Genomic DNA, 25,730 nt, shown 5'->3' on the forward strand with positions numbered 1-25,730 from the left:
AAATTAAAAGAGAAGAATAATGAATTGACCATACTTTTTAATAGAAAAAATCAATTAATCTCAAAAGAAGCACAAAAGAAAAATTCAAAAATAAAGAACAAAATTGAACATAAAATCTCCTAAATTATATAAATTATTAAATGTTCAAATCTGTCAACCAAGTGATATTACTGCTGAATTTATACCCTCAAGGATGTCAATGATAAGAAATGATCCATTAATACCAAAATATTCACAGCAGAATTATTTACTGAAAATGAAATATGTGTCTATAGACCAGGGAATGGCTGAACAAAATGTGTGTGTGTCTGTGTGTTTGTGATGGAATATCCTTTTGCTGTGTATGAGGAACAGCAAATATGAAGCAATCAGAGATTTTTTAATTTAATTCATTCATTCCTTTTGTCTGAGCATCTCATGACGTCACCTACCAAAATGTGGAGTACCTGAGAAGTGGTGAAATCTTCTTCTTGTGAATTTCATAGGATACTTTCAATGGCATTCTACATCCAACACTAAGAATTTTTCTACCATACACTAAAAAAGTTTTTTTTTAAGAAGCCAATAACTGAAATGAAGGGGCAAGGCTATTCAATAACTCCATAAAGGATTATACAAGTGTAGAAATATAGAAACCAAAACTGACTTTTCCTCATGGAACTTAGAGGGTTTAATTTTCTATGGAGGGACCATTTGGTATATATTAGCTACTGAGAGATCATTTTTTATTTCACTTGGAAGCAGGTGAATAGAGTCACTAAAAGTACAGAGATAAGGTTAGGAGAAAATACAGGAAAAATGAGAAAATCATGATTTCTTTGGAGAAGACCTCTTGCAGCTGAGTTATTCCGGGGTTTCCTCTGTTCTTTATCTTCCCCAGAGATGGGGTTTCAAACCCAGATTTGAAGAAAAAACATAGATGTCATGGAGGAGGTCTTGACAGAATTTATCAATGAAGATGGCAAGAGGAAGATATATAGTGAAACAATGACAATTTGGGAAACAATAGATGTTTTTCTACCCAAAAAACTTAGTCAAATAATTAGTCATTTTATATCTTTGAAGAATCTGGTCTGAATAATCAGCTGGTAGTCAACCATTGACCAATCTTATTTTTTCGGTATACTAGGAAATTTTATTCCTAATGCAAGCATTACAAATTATATTTGGGATAAATGGGACAAAATTACCTTCAAGGGGGGCATCTAAGTAGCTCAGAAGAGAGAGTGCCAAGCCTGGAGATTGGAGGTCCTCAGTTCAAAAATAACCTCAGATATTTCCCAGTCAAGTGACCACTGGCAAATCACTTGGACCCCCCTGCCTTTGCCTATCCTATAGCACTCTTCTGCCTTAGAACCTATACTTAGTGTTTATTCTAAGACAGAAATTAAGGATTAAAAAAATTACCCTCCATTGTAGATGAGGGTGAGAAGAGATCCAGAACATTGCACTGCTATAAGAAGTCAGACCTCCCAGGACCGCCATAATGGCACTGCTGTGAAAGGATTAAGAGTTCACTCCCAATTTCCAATGGGAAATTTCCTATTTTAATTCATTTTACTTGCTAAATACTAAGCCCTGTTATGTCTATGCTGCTGAAGGACATCGAGTGCTATCATTTTCTTGGGATCATCCCCTCCCAAATTAAGAGTTTTGCTCATGCTAGAGAGTTTCTATCCCTGTTCACCCAACAAGTAACCAGCCTGATTTTAAAAGTCATATTATCAGGACCTTAAACGACATCTGCAATTTCTTACCTTCCCTGTAAGATCAAAGTGTATCTACTAGCATAAACCTTTCACTGCCACTTGTACATACCTTCTTCCATTGTTCATCCTTCATCTTGTAAAGTTTCCGATTTTCTTGCTCTTTAAGGGCAGTCTTAGGCACTTCGTTTCTGTCCTACAATGTGTAACACTGGACATCATTATTGCATACTAAACATGACAGAAAGCACTGGGCAATCAGTATTGAGAACACAGTAGACTTTTTATTAACATTTGATGTTTTCTGGATTTGCATGTGAATAGACAAAAGGTGTCCTTTTAGGAGTGTTAAGAAAGGACAACATTGTACATGAATTTACACCCGTCTTCTTGATTCAGTGAAGGATTTCAGAGTTCATTTAATTAAGCTTTAAAAATACCCCCTTAGAGATAAATCAATAATGTTTATTCATTCGACAGATAAAAATCAGAGCAATAGACAGGGTAAGTACTTTTTTCATGAACCCTTAGCTTGCCAACCAGTCAATATCAGAACCAAGCAGTGGTGAAAATGGTAGGTGTTTTCTTAAGGTACTATTTTGCCATTTGTGTACTGTTAAGTGGTTCGGCCACTGGAGATGATATTAAGTTGGCCAGTTAGCTAAGACCTAGAAGATGGGAAGAGGAATCATATGGAATGAGTCCAGAGGGTTAGTTTCAGTGCCTCACCAAGAGCATACTCGTAAGTGGAGCCCATTACTTTACGTGGTTTCAGGAGCAATTATATAATTGGAATGTTACCTTAACTGTGAAGAACTCAAAGAGAGTTTTATGGAACACTGCAAGTAATCCCAATGCTTGCTTACCAAGCTGTGTTCCTTAGGTAGGGCAGGAAGTTTCTGTAGAAAAATAAGGGGAAAAATAATACTTTAAAATTCTCTCTCAATCTTAAACCTTAGAAACATACCACCAATACTTTTATTCATTTGCATTCCCATTAATGCTCAATTTCTACGTCTTTTAGCTACAAATTCTGCTTTCACTAAAACTTCAAGGATAGAGTATATATTTACTAAACATAGCAAATAACTCTGCTAAAGTATGCAAAATAGTTCAGGATAGCATTCTCAGAGGTGTACCATGCATATGGATTAGACAAAACCAATGCAGTACAATATGGACACACAGTCAGTTAACAGTATTGAGCACAAATTAATTATTAATGGTTTAGAAGCAAGATGGAGTTCATAAAAAGCCCAATACAGCTCCATGTTTTCTATTAACAACTTAGAGGATTGTGGGCTCATATACTAATTAACCTGCCACTGGAAATGCAGGTTTGGGAAGAATTGCTAATACTTTAGATGTCAGGATTCAGATTCAGGATGATCTCATCAAATTGGAGAGATGAGCCAAAACAAATAGAACAAAACACATAAAATGGCCAGGTTTGCCAAGTGGTAAGAAATATAAAAGAAGTCCCCACAAAAAAGCATGCCTCAACCATCTTTGTTATTGTTGTTATTCAGTCATTTCAAAAGTCAAGTCTGACTTTTCTCAACCTCATTTGGGGTTTTCTTGGCAGAGATACTGGAGTGGTTTGCCATTTCCTTATCCAGCTCTCTTATAGATGGAAAAACTAAGGCTAATAGAGTTAAGTGACTTGTCAAGGGTCACGAAGCTATTAAGTGTCTGAAGCCAGATTTGAACTCAAGAAGATAACAAGCCTTCCAGCCTCCAGGCCCAGTACTCTATCCCACTACACCACTTCACAGCTACCCAAAACTCCAAATGGTAAGCTCTTGAGCTCCTGCTTTCTTACTTCTATGTCCAAGCTTATTGGGTGATTGATAAAGATCTCAGTTGAAGGTTTGGTTCATTAATTTCCTCTCATTACTCACCCATTTGCTGAATCTTTTCCCTCAAAAACCAAGAGGTAAGGAGAATAATAAAGTTGATCTAGGGGGTCATTTGGGATATTTAGGCTGACAATTAATACCTGGGAGTCAGTCAACCACTTGTCCTAGGGGATGTTGAAGATGAAAGATGCCCCACCTTCTACAGAAGAGTCCAAGTGGCCTCTCGCTCAGTTTGAACATTATAGTGAGAGACCTGGTCCCCAAGCAAGTAAGGCTAGTGTTTCCTCAAAAGTCATTGAAATCATCTTTGAGATGTGATTGGCTCGTGGAACTAAAGGGTTCAGCTATTGACATCATTGCTCTTGTCACCTAGATACAAAACAGGCACAATGAGGTCCAAATACTCTGAGGCTTGGTTGACAAATATGCAACTCAATAGAGGACCAAGATCAACTCAACTGAATTGACTTGAGAGATCCTCAATCTATACCATTGTATTTATTATATTATATTATATTATTTAACAGAGCCAATATAATAACAATGATAATTCTACCTAAATTATTTATTCCATGCCACACAAATAAAACTACCAAAAATATTTTATAGAGCTAAAAAGAAAATAAAATTAATTTGTGATGTCAATAGCTGGAGCCTTTAGTTTCCTGAGCCAATTAAATCTCAAGGATGATTTCAATACTTTTAAGGAAAAACTAGCCTTGTTTGCTTGGGAACAGGGGCTCTCCACTACAATGTTCAAACTAAGTGAGAGACCAGTTAAAGTCTCCTTTAGAAGCTGGGATATCAGGCAGCTGGGAGGCTCAGTGGACTGAGAGGCAGGCCTATAGATGGGAGGTCCTGGGTCCAAATCTCTCTTCAGAAACTTCCTAGCTGTGTGACTTTGGACAAGCCATTTAACCCCATTGCCTAGCCCTTACTACTATTCTACCTTGGAATGAATATATAGTATTGATTCTAAGACTGAAGTTTACAAGTTTTAAAACAAAAAAGGTGGGACATCATTCATCTTCAATATCCCGCTGGAAAACTGTTTCGTTCTCAAGTATGAATTGTCTGCAAAATGTCCCAAAGGATACTTTTTTCTATTATTATGTCCTTTATTAACTACTGAATGACCTATGAATCTTACTTATTTCATATATCAAACTAATACCCAGGAGACTGGCCCAAGGCAGACTCAACCCAGAATAACTATGCTGACTCAAAAATAAAAATTAGAAATGAACACAGTATTATGATGATGGTACACTTCTGGGAGCTCATCTTTATGCTGAGGATACATCCCACAGAATGAACTCCTTTTCCCTTAAACAGGATCATCCCAAAGTATCAAAGTACAAAACTAAAACAACAGCAACAACAAAAAACATGGAAAATGTTGGGCTTTTTTTGTTAAAGTTATTATTTTTTAAATTTATACTAAAACTATCTTTTATATAAAGGATATTCAGAAATTTTTTTTCCCTTTAGGTCCTAAAGGGGTTCAGTCAGGTCAAGAGAAAAAAAGAACTAAGTAGTCCTGTAACTTTATGTTTGAAAGAAGAATTTCATGTAGTCCTATAGTCCAAAATTTTTAATAATTCACCTGAAAATAATTAGTAAATACACACATATGTATCCATTAGTTTTTATCCTCACTATTCCCCTCCAAAAAAACTCTTAAAATTCTACCCTCTTAGAAATTCTTCAATTAATGGCCCAATTTACTTAAATCATAAAGGAGTTGTCATAAAACAGAGATGAATCTTTTTTTTTCACTAGTAATCAAAGTTTAAAAATGGCTCATTTGGATTTTGGCTGACTGAAGTCCTCTTTTCCTTTAGAGGAAATGAAAGTTACACAAGTTGGAGCTCTAGCAATTGGGAGATTTCACTCAAGTCCCAAGCTCCCAACCATATTACCCACCCACTGGGAACCACAACCTAAAGGCCACCACTCTCTCCAACATCATCAAGTCTGTCTCTAACAACTAGACTTGAAAAACACATGGAGGAAAATACAGATACTCTCCAAGTATTAGCTTGGCAACTGTAAATCTCAAAAGGGCATCTCATCTTCAGCCTCTAAGCTACTTGGCAGGCCTACTGCTAAAATCATGTCTCTATGGATATACACCACTCCAGTATCTTTGCCAAGAAAACCCCAAAAGGGTTCAAGAAGAGTTGGACACCACTGAAATATGATAGAACAACAACACAGAGATAAAACTAGCCATGGAACTGTCAGCGTCTATATGATTAGAGCCCAGAAGTACTGTCTTAAAGGGTTTAGCACCAATCAGGCTAGCACCTTAAGTAAATCATGGCCAAGATAAAGTGACAGGTCTGAAGGCTACCTAACCAGGAAATTAATTCTCCAGAAGATCAGTTCAGTTATAAAGGTGTCAGTCTGGGATTCGGTAAATGACCTGCCCGGAGTCACGCCAAAGCTATTTTTGAAGAGTAAACTTAAAATACTTTACAATTGCCACAACTTAATCACAAACATCAGTAAGGGAGGTAGGAAGCATTTTCAAGCCCAATTTTTAAGGAAGAAAACAGAGAGCATCCAATTCCCTGAGGGTCACAGTTTAAGACTTGCAGTCCAATGTACTACAGAGTCGAGTCCAATTATTCCACCTCTTCAGGATTCAGCCATGGAGTGATTCCTAATCAGCATAGATTCACAAAACATATTACTTGTGGTGTTGCAACCCACTTACCCATATTGGGTCAGAATGAGAAGAAGTTTGATGGGAGCTTCTGGGAAGGACCTTTGGTTCCAGGCCACTGAAGAATTCAGAGAATTTGCTGACAATATAAATAGATTTGTTAGTTCTTTCAAGGGAAGGGAAAGAGAGAAAACACCATCGCTTTTTATTGCACCTCTGGATCTCAGCCTGAACTTTTATTGAGCAATGACTAAAAAAAGCATCATAGGTAGAACAAAAGGTTATGTTGAGAACAGAGCAAAGTGGGAAATCAAAACTGTGAGTCTGTGATTTAAGTTCTTCTTGAGGACTGTTTAGTTCGAAAAATTCAAAGCTCGTTTAGTGATGTGTGAACCTATGATTATTCTAATCTTTTCTACTCTGTGTTAATGATGTGAAGATTATTGATGCTCTTTCTGGTTCCCCCAGAACCAGTACTGGTACCCAATTTTCTCTACAGATTCTTGAAGTCAGGTACTCAGATCTCCATGTAGTCAGGAGAGATAAATGGACCTATTATTCCAGTTCAGATGTTCTATTTAGCAACATTTCACTTACCTGGGACCACTTTTCCTTCTGTGCAAAGACATCATAGGTGAAAACCAAACCCTTACCCAAAGCGTGAATAAGTTAGCTCTGTTGTTAGGACGCACATGATTGTCCTACAGATCTCCTTATTATCTTTGTAATAATTTTCCATTTTTCTTACATGCACCAAATCTGCTCTCAGTTTTAATAAACTTTATTTTCTCACTCCTTAAATTACTATCCACACCCACTTATTTGTGTACAAAGTATATTTCCCCCACTCCATCTCCTTTCTCCACTTAAAAAGTAAGGTACTTGAGGGCAGGGGCTATTGTCTTGTCTTGTCTCTGAATCTCTTGAAGAGTTTTGAACTTAGCAGGTCTGGGGGTAGGAATTGTTCCTACCAAGGCAGATTTGTCCCTTCTTAATGTACAGTTCTACAGAACTATCAAGGGCACTAGGATATGACTTGCCAAGTCAGGAAGTGCCAGAAGTGAAAATTTAATTCTGGACTTTCTAGTTCTGAGGCTGACTATCTTTTCTCCATACCAAAAGGCACAAAGGAGGAATTTAAATGTTTAATTGGATTACAAGATCTCCTCACTCTCTCTCCATGCCCATGCCCACTCCTTTTCTCTCTTAGCTCCCTTATTTTGCCCATTAGATATATGAATGGTCTTGTAGTCATTATTTTAAGCCCCTGTTTCTACTTCCTCAGACAGAGTGGGTAAGGGCACTGAATGTAAATTAGGAAGATAAGAGTTCAAATCCCACCTTGGACACCTATTAGCTGTATGACCCTGCACACATCATTTCAGCTCTGCCAGCCTGTTTCCCCATCTATGAAATGACACAGTGTTGTTTTGAGAATCAAATGAGGTAACACAAGTAAAGTTTAAAGCACCACATAAATAACTGTTATCATCATCGCCACCATTATTAGCATTTTCCTTTACCACTAATAAAAGAAAGGCTTCAAAGGAGTAGAATTTATCATTTATGAATTCATCCCATTCTTCATCTTGTGCTGAAGTTGTTCCAACCTGTTCCTTCTTTAGTCTCCTAGGTTCTGTTCACTCCTTGTTTCTCTTTAATGTTACAGATTAATAAATATAATTATTATATCAGAGACTGGAGGTCTGACACTCCCCAATGACAAAAGCGGAGAGGAATACAAAAACAAGCACAAAATATCTTGTCAAAAGTAAAAAAAAAAAAATTAGAAACAAAATAAATGGTCAGCATCATTCGAAATAATGAAGATGCCATTCAAACAAGGTAAAAGGATTGGGCTATGAGAGGAACTAAAAACTGAAGGAAGTACATGACTCTGAAGAATACAAGGATAAGACAGCTGAGACCAGCAGCCTTTCCATTTGTCTATGATTACTTATCTCATCCTGGATAGACAAGGAGACGGATGGAGTTGCCAAGTCAGGAAGATGCCCCACTGTCTGGCGTTATGAAGTCATCAGTCAAAAGTTCTTTTTTGGTGTTTTTTTCAAAGAACTACCAGAGATTTGCAATGAGATTGCTGACTAACTGTCCTTAGTTGGGTGAGGACCAAAAGAGAAAATAATAGGGAAGAAATTCAATGATGATTAAGGAAGGTGCCCCAGACAAAGTCAAACATCTCAGCAGTCCCCTAGGAACAAGGATTTTTTGCTGCCCAGAGGCCACTGAATGGGTATAGAACCTCAAGCTAATGACACTGTCTTGGACCGCACTGCTGAACTGTAGAGTGACTGCAATCCCAACATGGATAAAAATTTGAATCATTAGGTTAGAGGAAAACTACTATAAGATAGCACATGGGCAGGCTCCACACTACCTTTTAGTAGGTGGGTCAGTGGGTGTCACAGTCTCAATACAGGTATCTCATTCTCCTCTGGAAATAAGGAGGCAGAAAAGGTGGGTGGGGTTCCAAGTGATAAATAATCAAAGGATATAAAGCAGTTTTCAAAGGAAGAAAATAAGTTATCGAGGACCAAATTAAAAAAGTTCCAAATCACTAATAATTAGTGAAATGCAAATTAAAGTAACTCTAAGGTTCCACCTCACGCCAATCAGATTGGCAAGGATAAAAGAAGATAACAAGGGTTGGAGGGCTTCTGGGAAAGCAGGCACATGACTGCATTATTAGTGAGGCTCTGAATTGATTCAGTCATTCTGGAAAGCAATTTGAAACTATGCTTCAGCACTACGTCCAGCTTTGATTCAGTGACATCACTAGTAGGTCCTATGCCCTCAAAGAGATCAAAGAAATAGGAAAACAAAAATTTTCATTGCTGCTCCATTCTGGTAGGGAACAAAAAATTGTAAACAAAGGGGAAGGCCACTATTAGGGAATGGCTAAACAAATTATGGTATATGAATGGCCTAGGACATTATTACACAATAAGAAATGATAAAAATGAACAGTTCCAGAGGAAGATGAGATCTCTAGGAGCTAATGCAGAGTGACGTGAAAATAATTAGGAGATTAATTCATACAGTGAAAACATTATAAGAAAAACAACTCTGAAAGACCAGAACTCTGATCAATGCACCAACAATCATGATTACAGAATTATAAATATGGAGTATATAAAAGTGGTGTCTGGCTGTCTCCTAGAAGTGATAGATTTAAAATGCAGAATTATACATGGCCCCTGTGAATATTTTTTCATTGCTGTTATTCAACTCTGTGGGTTTGTTTAAAAGGTTTCTGTTTTTTGTTCAACGAGGGAGGGGAAACAGAGTGGGAGAGAGAAAAACATAGGCATGCTTCTTAATTTAATGCTGGTGCTAAAAATAATCAAAATAGAGATTTCTTTAAATGAAAGAAAAAAGAAAATGGAGGTAAAGAAGAATATTCCATATACTTCTCCCTCCCTCCGTAACAAATTATAACCTTGGGGAGAAAAAAAAAAGAGTGGAGATAAAGGGATAAAAAACCATGCCATCATACTAGAAGAATGTCTTCTATTCTAGAAAGAAAATGTCTACTAGAGTGGGAAATCTCTCTTCCACTGTCTATGGAGCACTTAGAACTTAAAGAATTCCTCTTTTCCCTACTTACAACCTCAGGACTACTCTGCAATCTAATAGCCTTGGCTTTTTCTTTTCTCTTGACAACAGAAAGGTGAGAAAGTAAGATATACAAGAAGGAATAAAGCCTGTATATGGCAGACTCCGTGTTTATCACATAGCATTCCTAGGATAGTTTATTTCTGTAAATGTTACAAAGTTAAAACCATTGGGTGGTCCAGTTAGAGAAACTCTACCTTAAGTGTTCACAGATACAGGCCAAGAGCAATCAAGCTTTCTAGTTGACAGAAATGCAAAATAACGACAGGAATGCAGGTTTAGTAGGTGGATATCATTTGTTTTGGCTCAAATTCAAATCCAGTTCTCAAATCCAGAGAAGATTTTGGGAATATTTAAAAAGCATTAAATATTCAATTACCATAAAACAGAAGGTTTTGAGTAACACCCAGATATAGGGATCAAAATGGAAAGTCCTAATCTTATTCTGGAGACAATTTGGCTGGCTTGTCTTGTCTTGACTAAAGAGCTGTGAGCCTTCCCAAAAAGGTTCTAGTCATGATATCCTACCAAACTGAAGCCAAGATGGCTTAGGTAGCACACAAGAGATGAACCCAAAAGACAATTACAGAGGAGCAATGAGTCAATGGAGACTACACAATAAAGCCAATAGAGACTGGTGGAAGAATATTCCCAATATGGAGCCATCCCAGGAAGAGCAGAAGATGGCATGCCAGGTCATAGCATAGGAAGTATGAGTAGACTTTGCACATGAGTTCTCCAAAAGTGCCCACCCTTGCTCCTATGCTGAGTTGTTCTCCTCTCTGATGACATAAATATTTATGGAAGAATATGTCATATGGACTACGAGGAGAATGTTCTATAGCAAATCTTATTACATTACTATTTCAACAAATGACTTTGCTTTGTACTATTGGGAAGATCTGGATTAAAGCTTATGAGGAAAAATACATAAACAAGTCTGTGAGGTTCTGAAAGCTATTGTTTTGAGTCTGTGGGGAAAGAATACATTTAAAATGAGGTTGCTATTTTAAGGAGCCAGGTGCTATCCAAGGAAGTATCACCTTGAGCCCTCATTTCAAAAACAGGAGCAGTAGTTATAAGTAACATCCATGCATCCTTGAAGTTAGAGCTCCAAGAAGAAGGATGAGGACATTCTAGGTATGAAAAGGGGAGGACGACTGGCACTGGCAAAGGTATAGGCATGAGGATGCAAGAACTGCTTTTCAGGGAAAGAGACTTCTTTGGCTGATTCCAAAGGTTTATAGTGATAAATACAAAGAGACAAGGTAAGGTGAGCTCTGCTATTGAAAGGTCTTGAGGACTCTGAACTTCATTATGGAGAACCTTGAATGGCAGGCTCAGGAGTTTAGACTTTCCCTTCTAAGCAATGAGAAGCCACTGCGGGTCTCAGTACAGGGAATGAAAAATGCCACTTTCAGAAGATGAATCTGGCAGGAGGAGGGGCAGGTCCTAGAAGCAGCAAGCCCAGGAAAGAGACCGTGCCGAATACACAGACAAAAATAAGGAGACCAAGGACATAAACTTCTTAAGGACAATAGCTATGGGTTAGATCAGTGGTTCCCAAACTTTTTTGGCCTACTGTCCCCTTTCCCGAAAAAATATTACTTAGCACCCCCTGGAATTTATGAAACTATTTATTGAACTCAGAATAGAATGTAATATAAAAAAAGTGTGGCCATCACTGCCTCCCTGGATCACTGCAGCACCCACCAGGGGGTGGTAGCGCCCACTTTGGGAATCACTGGTTTAGATCATCTTTGTAGCACAAAGTCATGCAGATTAAAATTAAATTCAAATTAGATGGTTAATGTGATAATCCTTATGGAAGGTAGTAAGAACCAATAGCAGAGTGATGGCAGAGAAGATGTAAACATTCCAGAGCCCTTTAGAAGGCATGGCAAGGTTGGACAAGCTGGCTAAAACCATCAACATGTCAACATGCAGCTGCTGGGATTGAGATTTAAGTCCCCAGCCTCACTTTTCTTATGGGAGGTGCAGAGGTATTCTCAATAAAACCAGTCTGAGTGAAACATAAAAGAGGTCAGTGGTTTCATTAGCAGAGTAGAGAAAGTTATAAATAGTCTGACTTTCTACTCACCTTATTTCCTAGAATTATAAAATGTGAGATTGGATTCAAGCTTAACATATGGAGAAGGGATCAATTTAGCCCTTAAGTACTTTCAGGAAGCTCCCATGAAGGGTAATATAAGTTTTGTGAGCATATCAGAAGACAAAATTTGGCAACCAGTGTGCATATTCAGCAAAACTTGCTGGACTCAGAGTTCAAGGAAACCAAAATAGATGAGAACCTGATCTGAACTAATGATCTAATTATTCAAATGGAATCAAGGGGACATGTGCAATAAAGGCCACTGAAATGGAGAAAGTCTCAGCAACTGGAGCAAATGGAGGAAGTCATCAGCATAGATGAGCTATTCGCAGGCTGAGAAGGAAGCCTTGTTTGAGAGGTTAAACAATTCAATACCCCTAACGCAACCATCTCCGTGCCAGGAAAATACCAACAATCTTTTGTTTATAATAATATAACTTTGATCATCCTTGATACTGAGCACAGCAAAAGCAATAGGGGCTAGCCTTGAGCTTAGGAAGACCTGGGTCATGTCAGAAAAACACCCAAAATACCAACCATCCTGAGATTTGAATGCCAATAACTATCATTATCTTTGGGAAAGGACATGGCTATAGCTAAGAAACTAGCCTTAGGCTCAGAAAGAACTAGTTTCTGACATACACTAGCAGTATAACCCATAGACGAGTCACAATCTTTCAGTGCCCCTCTGACAACTCTCCAGGAATCTAAGGTGGAGATGAATTACTATTCTTTAACAGCAGAAGCAGTTTTCACACTAGGAATTTATTTCAACAGTGAAACCACTGGTCCAGACAAAATAAAAATATTCAAAGGGACTTGCGAGCTCATCAATGTGGATGCTTCTCCCAATATTGAATATCATAATCCATCTATTCCTGTCTACTCTAGGCTCTTTTTACCTATGCTTTCTCATAAGTTCACCATAAAGGTTCTAGCCAAGATGTAAGCAGTCTTTTTTTGTCATCTCGAAAGAACCAATAGAGTAAATGGCAATGCACAAACCTCACTCTTATCCCATGGGCAGCCCATTTTTTTGTTCATATATTTCTTTGATGACAATCTCTATTTTTATTCTTCTTAATAATTCTTTCATTCTTATATATAACAGCCTACTCACAGTAGACCCACTCATCATTGCCTTCTAAGTCTTATTTAATGGTAGGTCTTTATATTTAGTTCTATTTTCTGTCTATAAAAAAAAAAAAAAAACTTTTAAGAAATTCTTGTTTATACCTTCCCATAAGTTAAACTTTTGCCTTGAGAACATCCTTCATGACAATATTAATGGAGAGCAGGGAGGGTTTTGCAAGCAACATGCCACTATGACCACATCTTTGCCATCACATGATCTACCAAAAAAGGTAAATCGGGATCCCACTGAACTGAATTTTTTAAATATAAAAAGAACATTGGTTCAGTAGAGCAAATTATCACTTTAGGGACTCTCTCCCAACAAGGTTTCTCCCACACAGATAACAAAATTATTGAAGATTCCTTGAAAGTTATAATAGTGCTAGCATTTTTGATCACCATCTGATCATTCATTTCAGGTGAGCAATATCATAGCAAGACCTATGCTCACAAAAGGTGTTCACCCTATTGTAATGGAGGAAATCCACTGCAAGATTCAAGTTGATCTTGAGATGGAAAATATCATGCTGATTAGATCAAGCCCCCAAACACTATAGAGTCTCCTGGAAAAGATTTATCACCCCTCACTAGAGTTTGGCCAAATTATCCACATAGGAAAAACTAAGTAGATTTTTAAAAAGGCCTATTTTCCAGATGATGACACATAGTTAATGGACAACCTTCCTATCTCATCATTCAGTGTGTAGGTGTGTGTTTCAGATATCATGAGCCCCAATTTACAGATGATAAAAACGGTTCAGAGCAGTTAAGTGATATGGCTAGTGATCACATAGCTATTGGTATATAAGGCAGCATTTATTTATTTATTTGTTTGTTTTTAAACCCTTAACTTCTGTGTATTGGCTCATAGGTGGAAGAGTCGTAAGGGTGGGCAATGGGGGTCAAGTGACTTGTCCAGAGTCACACAGCTAGGAAATGTCTGAGGCCGGATTTGAACTTAGGACCTCCCATCTCTAGGCCTGACTTTCAATCCACTTAGCTACCCAGCTACCCCATAAGGCAGTATTTAAATTCACATTGATCTCACACCCAAGTCCAACAGTATGTTCCAAAAATTTATTTGCAAATCAGTTGTTGAGGACTCAACTTATTTTTTCCACAGCAAAAAATATGTGATAAATGGCACATTTAAATGCTGCGATGTTTATTTCAAATCCATTTATGATTATTTCACCTTATTCACCATACCGTGTGATCAGTTCATAATTAACTGAAAATGTATAGTATATGTGGTATTTTTCAAATCCTTATGTTCCATCTTAGAATCAATACTGTGAATTGGTTCCAAGGCAGAAGAGTGGTAAGGGCTAGACAATGGGGGTTAAGTGACTTGCCCAAGGTCACATAGCTAGGAAGTGTCTAAAGTCAGATTTGAACCCAAGACCTCCTCCCCTCTCTAGGTCTGGCTTCTATCCACTGAGCCAACTAGCTGCTCCCTATGTTTGTTGATAAGAAAAACATTTGCTTTGGGAGAATATTCAATATTCTTTAGAAAATATGACAGAAATAACCCTGTTCAATGACCCTGATAGAAGACATCAAGCAAGCCATAAAATAGAGAGATGTAGGCTTGCGAAAGTTACCTTCCACTGTGCAGGAAGAGAACCAGCATGGAGTTCAAGTCAAAGAGAGATTCGTTGTAGATGGAGAGGTCCTCCATATGCTCTTGTTTTCAGGTGACATTGTACTGATTGCATCAATCCCAGGATGTCATAGCATCTCTTGCAAGATATGTGGAAGTATTCAAATTCATTTTTCCAAGAAAGATCAGTTTCTTAAAACAATTCCTTACCCACCAGCATACATGCTCTATTATTTGGAGACAAAAAGACTTCTTACAGATAACATGGTTATATGCAAAAGATACATAGAAACGGATCAGCAGAATCAGTGCTCCTCTTCATCAGCTCACTGTTTTTGTCATGCTCACCTGACAAATCCAGCAATCCATTTCCCACCTTTACAGCAGTGCTCCCATCATGTCTATAATGTTCTTTTTTCTTACGTTTATATCATTGAATTCCTAGCTTCTTTAAAAGTACAGTTCAAGGGGTCACTTCCACTGTATCATTTGTTCTTTCTGCTTGAGTAATCAATATGATGGGGTTACTTCAGGACTACAAAGCACATAACTCTTTAACATTGAGTCATGTATTCCTGGAGTCTCCAGAAGTTCCCAAGAGATGGCTTCTAGAGACCCACTCCCGTGTGTGTTCCATCTCTTTCAACATGTGTATCTGGGACATACAGTACAGAGAGCAGTGAGTTGGGTCCAGAGGAAAGCAGGCTGGATTGCTTTAGGGAAATTACAAAGTTCCTCTAGTAACAATAAGCTTATAATGAAGACAAAGGGCTACCTTTTAAAATTAACATTCTATCAGTGTTGTATATGGCAACAAAACATAGAATACAACTGCCACCAACAGATGGGGCAGCAGATACAGGAACGTGGTAGATGGGAACAGGCTGGAGCAGATAACCTATGAAGAAGAGATTGGTCATATGCCAAGAACAAAGAATATGAGAGGAAGAGTTGAAATACCTCATTAGTCCCCTTGAAATATCAGGGGAAAGTACACAATCGAACATAATGGACTTCTCTACTAGCAGCAATGTAAGGATCCAGAGCAAGGCTGAGGGACATATGAGAAAGAAAACTAGCCACATTCAGAGGAAGAACTGCAGGAGGAGAAACACAGAAGAAAAACAACTGCTTAAGCACATGGGCTGTTGGGGATATTATTGGGGATGAAGACACTAAACGATAACTCTAGTCCAACTATCAATAATATGGAATTAGGTCTTGATCAATCATACATGTAAAACTCAGAGGAATTGTGTGTTGGCTAAGGGGGGTTAGGAGGGTTTTGGGGGAGGGAGAAAGAACATAAAATATGTAACTAGGAGAAAATATTCAAAATAAAAATTAAAAAAGAAAGAAAAAAGAAGAAAAAAAGAAATATCAGGGGAAAGTAAACAAGTTCTCTAGCATGTTGGAAGGACCTACTGTCACAAACTTGGGGAAAGATATGGACAAGAGTAACACAGAAAGGGCAGTATAGAATGATTGTGTCATCTATGACCTATAGAGAATTCCCAAATTACTGAGATCTATTTGAGTATGACATCTCTTTAAGTTCTTATCACTGATGAAATCACAAGTCTACAATGTCTACCACTAAATTTTTTTTTTACCAAGTATTCCACATTAACTTTTATTCAGGGTGGCTAGGTGGCACAATGGATAGAGTGCCAGAGCTTAATTCAGGTAAATCTGAGTTCAAATCTGGTCTTAATCACAAGCTGTAAAAAGATCTGGAGAAGGAAATGGCAAACCATTCCATTATCTTTGCCAAGAAAACTCAATGTGAGGTCACAAAGAGTTGGACACGACTGAAAAAATACTAAATAACAACAAAAACCTTGATCCAGGATAGATTAATAACATGAATTAAAAAAAATTGGTCTTATAGATGTGACCTTCTTTCCTACTTAGCTACAAATAATCCAGTAAAATACAGAATTAAATCCAAACTTGCCTGGGCAAAGGATCACTTGTTATTCAAAGAGAAGATTTCTCCAAAGTAGTTACACCACTCAGTGCTCAAGTAAGAAGTTAGAAAAGACCACCAAATCTATTCTAAATTGATAAACAAGTTCTCAACCCTTGCTGGGAGTCCCATACTGAGCCATGGCCATCTTTTCCTAAAAGGAGACTGAAAAAGATCCATAAATGGATGATTAGGCTATTTATATGCTGTCAAATTTCCATTATCTGTGATTTCACAACACTCTAGCTTACAGCCCAGGTGGGACCTTCCCACCTGCCTGCAAATAAACTAGACAGACTACTGAGAAGTGACTGTATTTGCTACATCATACAAGAGAAAAGATTGCAAGAACTAAGATTATCTAGCTGAAAGGATATTTGACATTTTGATGAGCACTAAAAAACCCTGACAAATCCCTATTAGCACACTCCTAAAATAAGGGTCACCAATTACAAGTAACATTCAATAATTTTTTAAATAACAATAATACTACCATACACTTATTTAGGAGAGGTAATGTGTTAGAGTAGATAAGGAGTTGACCTTGAACTCAGGAAAACCTCAATTCTGATCCTGACTGGCACATATTAGATGTGTAAACATGAACGAGTCATTTAATCTGTTTTTACCTCTAGGAAATTGTCAAATAAATTATAGATGAGTCATGGATCTGTATCAGTAAAAGGAATTTCTACACCAATGAAATAACAGGTTTAGATAGAAAAAGAAAAAAAAAGCATTTGTATGGCACTTTAGGGTTTATAAAGGGCATTTTTATTTCTACTGGCTTATATAATGCTTCCATCAATCCTGTGGAGGTGGGAAGAATAATTATCATTCCATGATAATATATAAATTGAGACTCAGGGAAATTACACAGTAAGTGGCAAAACTAGAACTTGGGCATGGGTCTTATGACTTCTAGACCAGCATGCTTTCTATTTCCTGGGTTTGCCAATTCTCGATCATCTATAACAAATGTTTAATTAAAAAAATGCCACCTCCTAGGCTAAACAGGTTGCTGAACTTTCTGTTCTATTGCTCCCATATTGAGAATTTCAAACTAGTTTTAAATGTTTTCCTAGGGAAAATTTAAGAACACACATGCATATGCATGTATGTAAAGATGCATATATGTGAAAATAGACACTGTCACTATATGTGTATACAAATATACACATACAAGCGTGGGTATGTCCATATCTAAATTATATGGCTATGTATAATACATGTGCCTATCAGAATGTCTACAAATCTACACAAGTGAAGAAACACATACATGTACTATGTGTGCCTAGAAAGATCTCCAATATACTTGAGATTAAAATGTTACATTTACTTGTTTGAATAATCTAGACCGCTTCTTCCCCTTTAGAAGAGATATTAAGACAGTATTATCATTTTGTGCAGTAGTATCCTCTCAGTGAAATTATCTGTTACATGAAGCTATCCTGAAAAAGATCCCTCTTGGACTTGAAAAGGTTTGGGATGATTTAGGGACTAACTATCATCTTCAGAAGTACCAAGATTGGGTTTACATCTGTTGCCCACAATGCCTCTCGATCTTCATGTCATTGCTCGGCATCCTAAAACCAACTAATTCTCCACTGTGAGATTTAAGGTCTGTCCCCAACCCAGGCAGGACACTAAGCTTGACAGACCATAAGCCTGGCTTGCTCCCAGACTCCCATTGAAACTGTCGTTGCCATCCACTCTTCTGTTGTTTTTTAAAGGAAATGGCCAGAGTCTGTAGAAGTGTATTCCAGAGGTCTTTTCATAAAAATCATCCTGTGTGCTCCATCTGCATGTGCAATCTGCTTGTGTATTTTCAGCCAGCTTGCATGGGCAGATTAATGCATACAATTAGAAAGCAACCTCACAGGCATTCAATAAACTGCCTTCGTTATTACACTCAGGAGAGTCCCTTTGGATGTCAATAAAAGCCTAGTTTTCTGCCTGTTAGCTAAATAATTGAGAACACTAAAAATAATCAAAAAGCAAATGAACACGGTATCAAGAGTGCATAGACGAGGATTCACAGTTGTGGCCCCACTTGGTACCATGAGAATTTTCTTAAGCAGACTCCAGGTTGGGAATGTCTTTCCTTAAAGAAAAGGCAATGTGTTATTGACTTCTATGAGAAGTCACACTTTGTAGCACACTGCCAAGACAGGAATCACTGACTAGTATTAAAAATTAATAATAATAATTTTTAAAACCCAAATTTGGTTCGCATTTGTTTTGTTTTTTTCTCCATGTGGCAACTTGAGAGAAATCTACTTGAGTTAACCAATCATATTCCTAGCTCCCAGGGTGCTTCTTCAGGAAGGGACCTTTAGGAATCTTTTAATGCAATAGCCTTGTTTTACAGAGGAGTCTAAAGTCCAGAGTAGTTGTAGTTTGCCTGATAATAGACTTTGGGCTATCTCTGGGTTTGTGCAAAGTTGTCCATTCCTGCTTCCAATCAAACACATATACAGATGTAATGCTGGGAGAGTTTGGTTTTTTTGAGATAAGGTTGTTCCTCTATTAATTGAAAGAAGATTTTCTTCCCTTCCAGTTGCCAAACAGTCATAAACTCACGGCAGATAACTCACGTGTTTCCAACTAAACCATCCTAAGTTTGAGGTTGCCTCTGGTGTCTGTTCTTTCGAGATCTTAGGCAAACAATTCTCTCTCCTAAGATGGACAAGACCCAGGCTTGAGGACAACTTTGTATGTTTGAGAGGACTAAAGTTCTGGGTACTTTTGATCAGAACCAATTGGCAATCCATAATTCTTAGAGAAGTTGAATATCAACAAGAAGTCTGTCCTAAGCCTGACTCTTTTACAAGAAGACATGGGCCACGCATAGTTTGGACAGTGCAAAGTTGAAATGAAATATAGAATCCTTATTTCAACAGTCCCATAAACTACTACATATTATCATGAGGTTTAAGTCTCAGCCTCCTGAGAGAATATAATAGTAATTATAAGTTGTTACTGAAACTGGTTTCAAGTTGTTTGGTCAGTGTGCACTGTGCGTCTTTTGTGTTATTTAGCATTTCTTTTGTGTGTAAGAAAGATGATAGATGTCCTATACCTGATGACATGTTGAGTACTTTTTTTATTCTCTGTGTTCTTAGGGAAAACCAGCCATGAGTCAAGACTTAAGGTATTAAGTAATTTTCCCCATGATATCTAGATAGGGGGGAAAGGGCAGATGTAACAAGCCAAAGAATATGAGAAAAGGGAGTCAAACACCCTCTTATTAGAGTTCAAACCCCTCCCCAGACTGTACCCAGTTTAGACCACATGACAGAATCCAGATTTAGGCAACAAGCATTTGAGAGGGTACAGTATCCCTTTGGGAGATGGAGAGGGTACAGTATCTTGGCTCAACGGTGCTTATTTGTGAGATATTGTTTTACATGTTCTCTATTTAGCTTCACAATGACGCTGTGATATAGATACATAATAAAGACTTTGGTATTTCCATTTCTAAAATGGGAAACCTGGGGTTCATAGAGATTTAGTGACTTACTTTTATCATCACCTGGGTAGTATATTCCAAGGAAGGATTCATATCCAAGTTTTCATGTCTATCTCCCACCTTGCTGCCATGAATATCATCAAAGGACTCAGTCAAACTCTTACCTATATAACTCCTCCAACCTCTGCCTAAAGACTTCCAATAATGATAAAGTCGTTACCTGAAGGAGTAGCCCATTCCATCTTCAACTAGTTCTAATTTTTCAGAATTTTTCCCCTCTAATTGAGTCAAACTCTGCCTCCCTAAGTTCTTAACCTGAAGAAATTTTGGCAGTATTAAAAACCTTATTGGCCCCCAAAATATTCCATCTTAAAATTAATTCTAGATAAAGTAGGATTAGTAAATTCAAAGATACATCTCTTCTAAAGAAACAGCTTTCATATTTATCACTATGGAAGAAAAGTAGCACACATTCCAGAAGGTTTGACCATTTCAAAATAAATATATTCTAAATAGTCTTGTGCAGTGTTAAACTATTAAAGATAAATACATATCTCTTATATATCTCTATATATGTTTCTATTTTTAATAGCATTTGTCTGCTATTAAAGATAAATGCATATCTTTGCTTCTATCTTCAATAGTATATGTACATATATTAAAAGCTTAATATAGCATGCATATGTATATTATGTATGCATACATATATGGATGTGTATATTTGCATACATACATGTATAAATATAGATATATAGTCCTGGTTTGCTTCTTAGAAAAAATGATTTAAAATGTGAAGAGTTTGTATGTATTTATGTGTACATAACATATATACACCTCTATCAAGATACTCACACAGAGACACACAGAGACATAACATCACATAAGCATGTTATGTATGTTATATATTGCTAAAATATGGCCAAAGTTTGGAAAGCTAGTCCTAGTAGACCAGTGATATGGCAGAATAGGTTATTACTTACAGTGGTTGGTATCAAGTTCATTCTACATCAGGAAAGAGTACACTGAGAAAAATTACACCATCACTTGCCAAATGGGGCAAAGTTACTCACCTTTGAGCCTCAGCTTTCTCATCTGTACAATGGGACTATAAGCCACTGACTAGCATACCCTCTAATATCTTGTGTTCCCTAGAATGGGCAGGAAAGGGTAAGGGAAACCTGTAGAATCACGTACAGGGTGCTTTGTTTTTCCCATCCATTTTTTTTTTTAACCATTACTCACTGTCTTAATAAGAACTCTATGAACCGAGGGGGCAAGGGCTAGGAAAATGGGATTAATTGACTTGCCCACAGTCACACAGCTAGGAAGTATCTGAGGCCAGATTTGAGCTCAGGTCCAGGATCATACATATTAAAGACACATCACTTAGAAGACAAGAACAGATAACTTCAGACAGTCAAACTCGATTATGGAATGTTACAATTCAGAGCCAACACCAGCAATTTTGGTACTCAGGGCAGGCTGTCCAAAAAGTACCCTCAATTCAACATTGTATACAGTGATGTGAAAATAATATAAAATGCAATAAGGATAAATCCAGGAGAGAGAGGGGGGGGAGGGGGAGAGAAGGGACTGGCTTCTATGCTGCCCTGGATCAAGGCTCTGGTCATCCTTCCTTAGAAATGGCTATGCTAAAGTCAGTTTCAGAATTGATGCATGACAGTCTCCAGCCCAAAGAACCAGGATTCCACTTTGGAAAGACTATTCTGAGTCCATCACCACCAAAGAAATATAAAAAGCAAATGACCATCTCTCCACAAAGCAATATATTCCCTGTGCCTAGAACATAGCAGACATTTGATAAATACTTATTGATTTACTGAAAAAGCAATTGTATTTTCTTGTGAACTCTTACAAATGCTCAACTTTAACTTACCAGGGAGGTGGATCGTTAAATGCTTCTTTCCTTTGCTTCTCTTGAAGCCTTCTTTTTTCCTCCAATTTATGGCTCTGAAGTTTCAAATACATCCAAAATCAATTTATTAGGCATACTTTAAACAAAAAAAGAATAATTGCTCAATTATCTAAGACACAATATATAGATAGACCTTTGGAGCCTAATTTATCTCACATAGAATGTCTCAGAACATGCTCTGGCATGGAATGCTTCTCAGAACCGAGTAAAACTACCAGCTCTCATACCTCATGCTTGGCACTCGAGGCCAGATATCCTTTTTCACTTTGCAGCTTCACTTTGTTAATTTGTTTTTGGTAAATCAGACTCCTTCAGTATTTCAGTTTTTTCAGCTTTAAGATGGAAATGTGAATCCTACTATTTTCCACTAAAAGCAACTATTTCTAAAACCCTCAAATGGAAATATGAGGTTTCCTTATTGGATGAGTAAGACTAGGAAATCTTCCTTACAAAATCAAAATAGTTGAGCCGAACAGGAAAAAACAGATTGATGAATAATGTCCTTTTTTGTCCAGCTTATGATTTGTGGAATAACTGGTTATAAAGTGTATATTTATCGTTGTTCTTCAATAGCCTCTGTCATTTCTAACTTTTTGTGACCCTATTTGGGGTTTTCTTGACAAAGATACAAGAGTGTTTTGCCTTTGCTTCTCCAGCTCATTTTCCAGATGAGGAAACTGAGGCAAACACTTTTAAGTAACTTGCCCAGGGTCATGTAGCTAGGAAGCATCTGATGACAGGTTTGAACACATGAAGATGAATCTTCCTCATTCCCACTCAGTGCCCACCTAGTACCACCTAGCTGTCTATACATACATATAACAGACCTTACAAAATGAACATTAAACTGGACTCAGAATGAAAGATGTGCCCAGGATATATCACCTTTGGAAAATTTTTCTCTGTGTTTTTTTTAGTGTCCCCAAAATTCTTCCCGACAAAAAGTTCATCTCTTTAATACCAATATTCTTTAGGTGATTTTATATAATAGTAAATGATAAGATGCTAAAGCGGTATCCGAAAAATTAAGAGATCCTATCAAGGGTAAGAGTGGTAAATGTAGACGGATGGCTGGCAAAACACATTAAAAACAAGGAATTGTTCAGAAGAAGTTAGGTAAAGGATGACAGATGAATAGAAAAAGAAAATAGGCCTCCCATATAGCAAGAGCAAGGGATGGTCGATGGGCATGTTGTAAGCTCCATTTGTGATGACAAAATGTCAGAAAAAAAAAAAAAAAGCAAAAAGGAACCATCAACAACAACCTTCTCCTCCTCCTGCACAGTAAACAGATTTCTCTTGGCGGATTTCTAAGAGAAAATAAAAAAGTGACACATGATGGGCAATACAAGAGTATGGAGTGTGAACTACAAAGTTGGGAGAAGAACTTACATCATTGAGATTACATATCCACTGACATATTAGGGAATTGCTAACTGGCTTTCCTCTCCTTATTGGCACTTTCATTTCATATAGACAATAAACTAAAGAGGAAATCACATTAAGAAAAATAAGGGGTGACTTCCATAAAACAAACCTACTTGACTTTTGTCTTAAAATCTAATACTTAGAGCAGTTAAGAGACTTAACAGAACACGTGTAGAACAAGTGACTAACTTGTATACAAAAGAGTTTGTTTTTTTAAGAATTAGTTACAAGGACAACCCAGAGATGAAGGAATTCATATTTATACAAGTTTTGTCACTTTGTCATTACACCAATTTGGATCTGGTAATTTCTAAAGCCAACACAAGGACTGACATGGGTAACACCGCCAAACCATTACAACGTAGTCATTATTTGGATGTGTTCTCATGAAAGGCAAATAGAATATTTGGACCACAAACATAGCAGAAGGCTAAGACAAGGAAGGTATGAAGTTTTTACTGAATGGCAGTGACAAAGCGAGCAGTAGCATTTGCTGCAATGCAAAGCCCAGCAGGAAAGTCAGTGGGAGGAGAATTACCAAAGTTTCAACTTCTGAATGTAATTTGGCTACAGCTTTCAGACAGTAGAGGAAAAAGAAAATGGAGAGGGAGGAGGTCAACTAGCAAGACTTCTCATAAGCATTAAAGAGCTAAGTGTGATAGAATGGGAAGAGCAGTGAAACTCAAGAATCCAAAGCTTTGTGTTACTCTAATCCTTACCTGGTCACTTACTAATTGTGCAAATGTGATCAAATCCCTCACTTTCTCTGACCCTCGGCTTTCTCAGTTGTACAACAACAGACTGTAACTGCTTCTATTCTGCATACCACAGATTTATAAGGAAATAATTTTATAAGTTGAGTAGGATGACACGTGAGCTACTGACCTACCTTCTTGTTAAGATAATTATTGTACTATTAAATTCAAAAGCATCATATATGGTAACTTCTCCATCAATTTGTCCAGTGACAGCTCAGGGAAAGCAATGCCCTCATAGAGCTGAGAAACTTCAATCAATGCTTAGTAAGATAATTCTAAGCCTTAATTAGTTAATTTCTTGTCACTCATAAGAAGAGCCCATTACCCTATTTCCAAAAGGAACTTTAAAAAAAGATTGCCTACGGTGATTAAGTCATAGTAAGAACCTGTAGACCATGGAGACATAGGACATGTTTTCTTCACTGATGCCCATTGGAAATAAGGGATAAAAAGGAGAAAAATTAATAAGTGAACAGTTAGCTAAGAAGATGGTCTATAGAGATAGGATTTGGGCTCTTTAATTATTGCTTAAAATTAGAGATGACAGATTCATGGCCAGGGATGGAGTATGCCTAATAAGCTTTGGTAAAAATATATTTGTCACAGGGCAGCTAGGTGGCTCAGTGAATACAGAGTCAGGTCTGGGGATCAGAAGTCCTGGGTTCAAATACAGCTTCAGACACTTCCTAGCTGTGTGACTCTGGGCAACTCATTTAAACCCAATTGCCTAGCCCTTGCCACTCTTCTGCCTTAGAACCAATACACATATTTATTCTAAGAAGTAAGGGTTTAAAAATAAAAGAATGTATTTGTCAGATATCTTGAGAAACTAATCAAAGAATTTTAAACTAAATGATAACAAGGAGGGAGAAGACAATCTGTGGGTTATCCACTGAGCTTAATACCATAAAGAATGGATACAGTGAAGGGAGAAGAGCAGTTTGACTTTCATAAATTCACGGTAGACAAAATGCAAAAAAAAAAAAAAAAAAAAAAAGAGAAGCCAGTAGTAAAAAGGTATGGCATCAAGGATCTATATACAAATGCCTAAAAGTTTAGGTAACAAACAAGAACTAGAGATATTAATGAAAAAAGGTAAATATGATCTTATAGCTAAGGATGAAACCCATGTCTTTACTATGTCTTTGGATGTGTATACCATAATTAAAAGAAATAGGATAGAGAAAAGATGGGAGAGGGTGGGTTAGCATTGTATATTCATAAAATGTGCTTGAGGCAGCTAGGTAGCACAGTGCATAAGAGTGCCAGGCCTGGAATTCGGAGGACTTGGGTTCAAATCTGGTTTTAGACACTTCCTAGCTATAGGACACTGGGCAAATCACTTAATTCCCACTTGCCTAGCCCTTGCCTCTCTCATGACTTAGAAATGATACTAAGACAGAAGGTACGGGTTTAAAAAATTAAAATATTCTCAAGAGAGGAAG

The 25,730-nt window shown here is 37.4% G+C and overlaps 1 protein-coding gene across 1 annotated transcript in view; it reads right to left on the bottom strand.

Annotated features, from left to right (window-relative positions):
* The window catches only part of EPSTI1 (epithelial stromal interaction 1), a 110,849-nt gene that overhangs the window by 34,699 nt on the left and 50,420 nt on the right, over positions 1-25,730 (bottom strand). Inside the window, exons 6-9 of the mRNA XM_044667398.1 lie at positions 22,061-22,134; positions 6,288-6,375; positions 2,573-2,605; positions 1,819-1,902 (exon numbers count right to left, since the gene is read on the bottom strand). Of these exons, the coding sequence (XP_044523333.1) occupies positions 1,819-1,902; positions 2,573-2,605; positions 6,288-6,375; positions 22,061-22,134 (279 nt within the window). The remainder of the gene's footprint in view (positions 1-1,818; positions 1,903-2,572; positions 2,606-6,287; positions 6,376-22,060; positions 22,135-25,730) is intronic.

The sequence above is a fragment of the Gracilinanus agilis genome, chromosome 3 (genome assembly GCF_016433145.1).
Source record: "Gracilinanus agilis isolate LMUSP501 chromosome 3, AgileGrace, whole genome shotgun sequence".
In the NCBI taxonomy this organism is placed as follows: Eukaryota; Metazoa; Chordata; class Mammalia; order Didelphimorphia; family Didelphidae; genus Gracilinanus; species Gracilinanus agilis.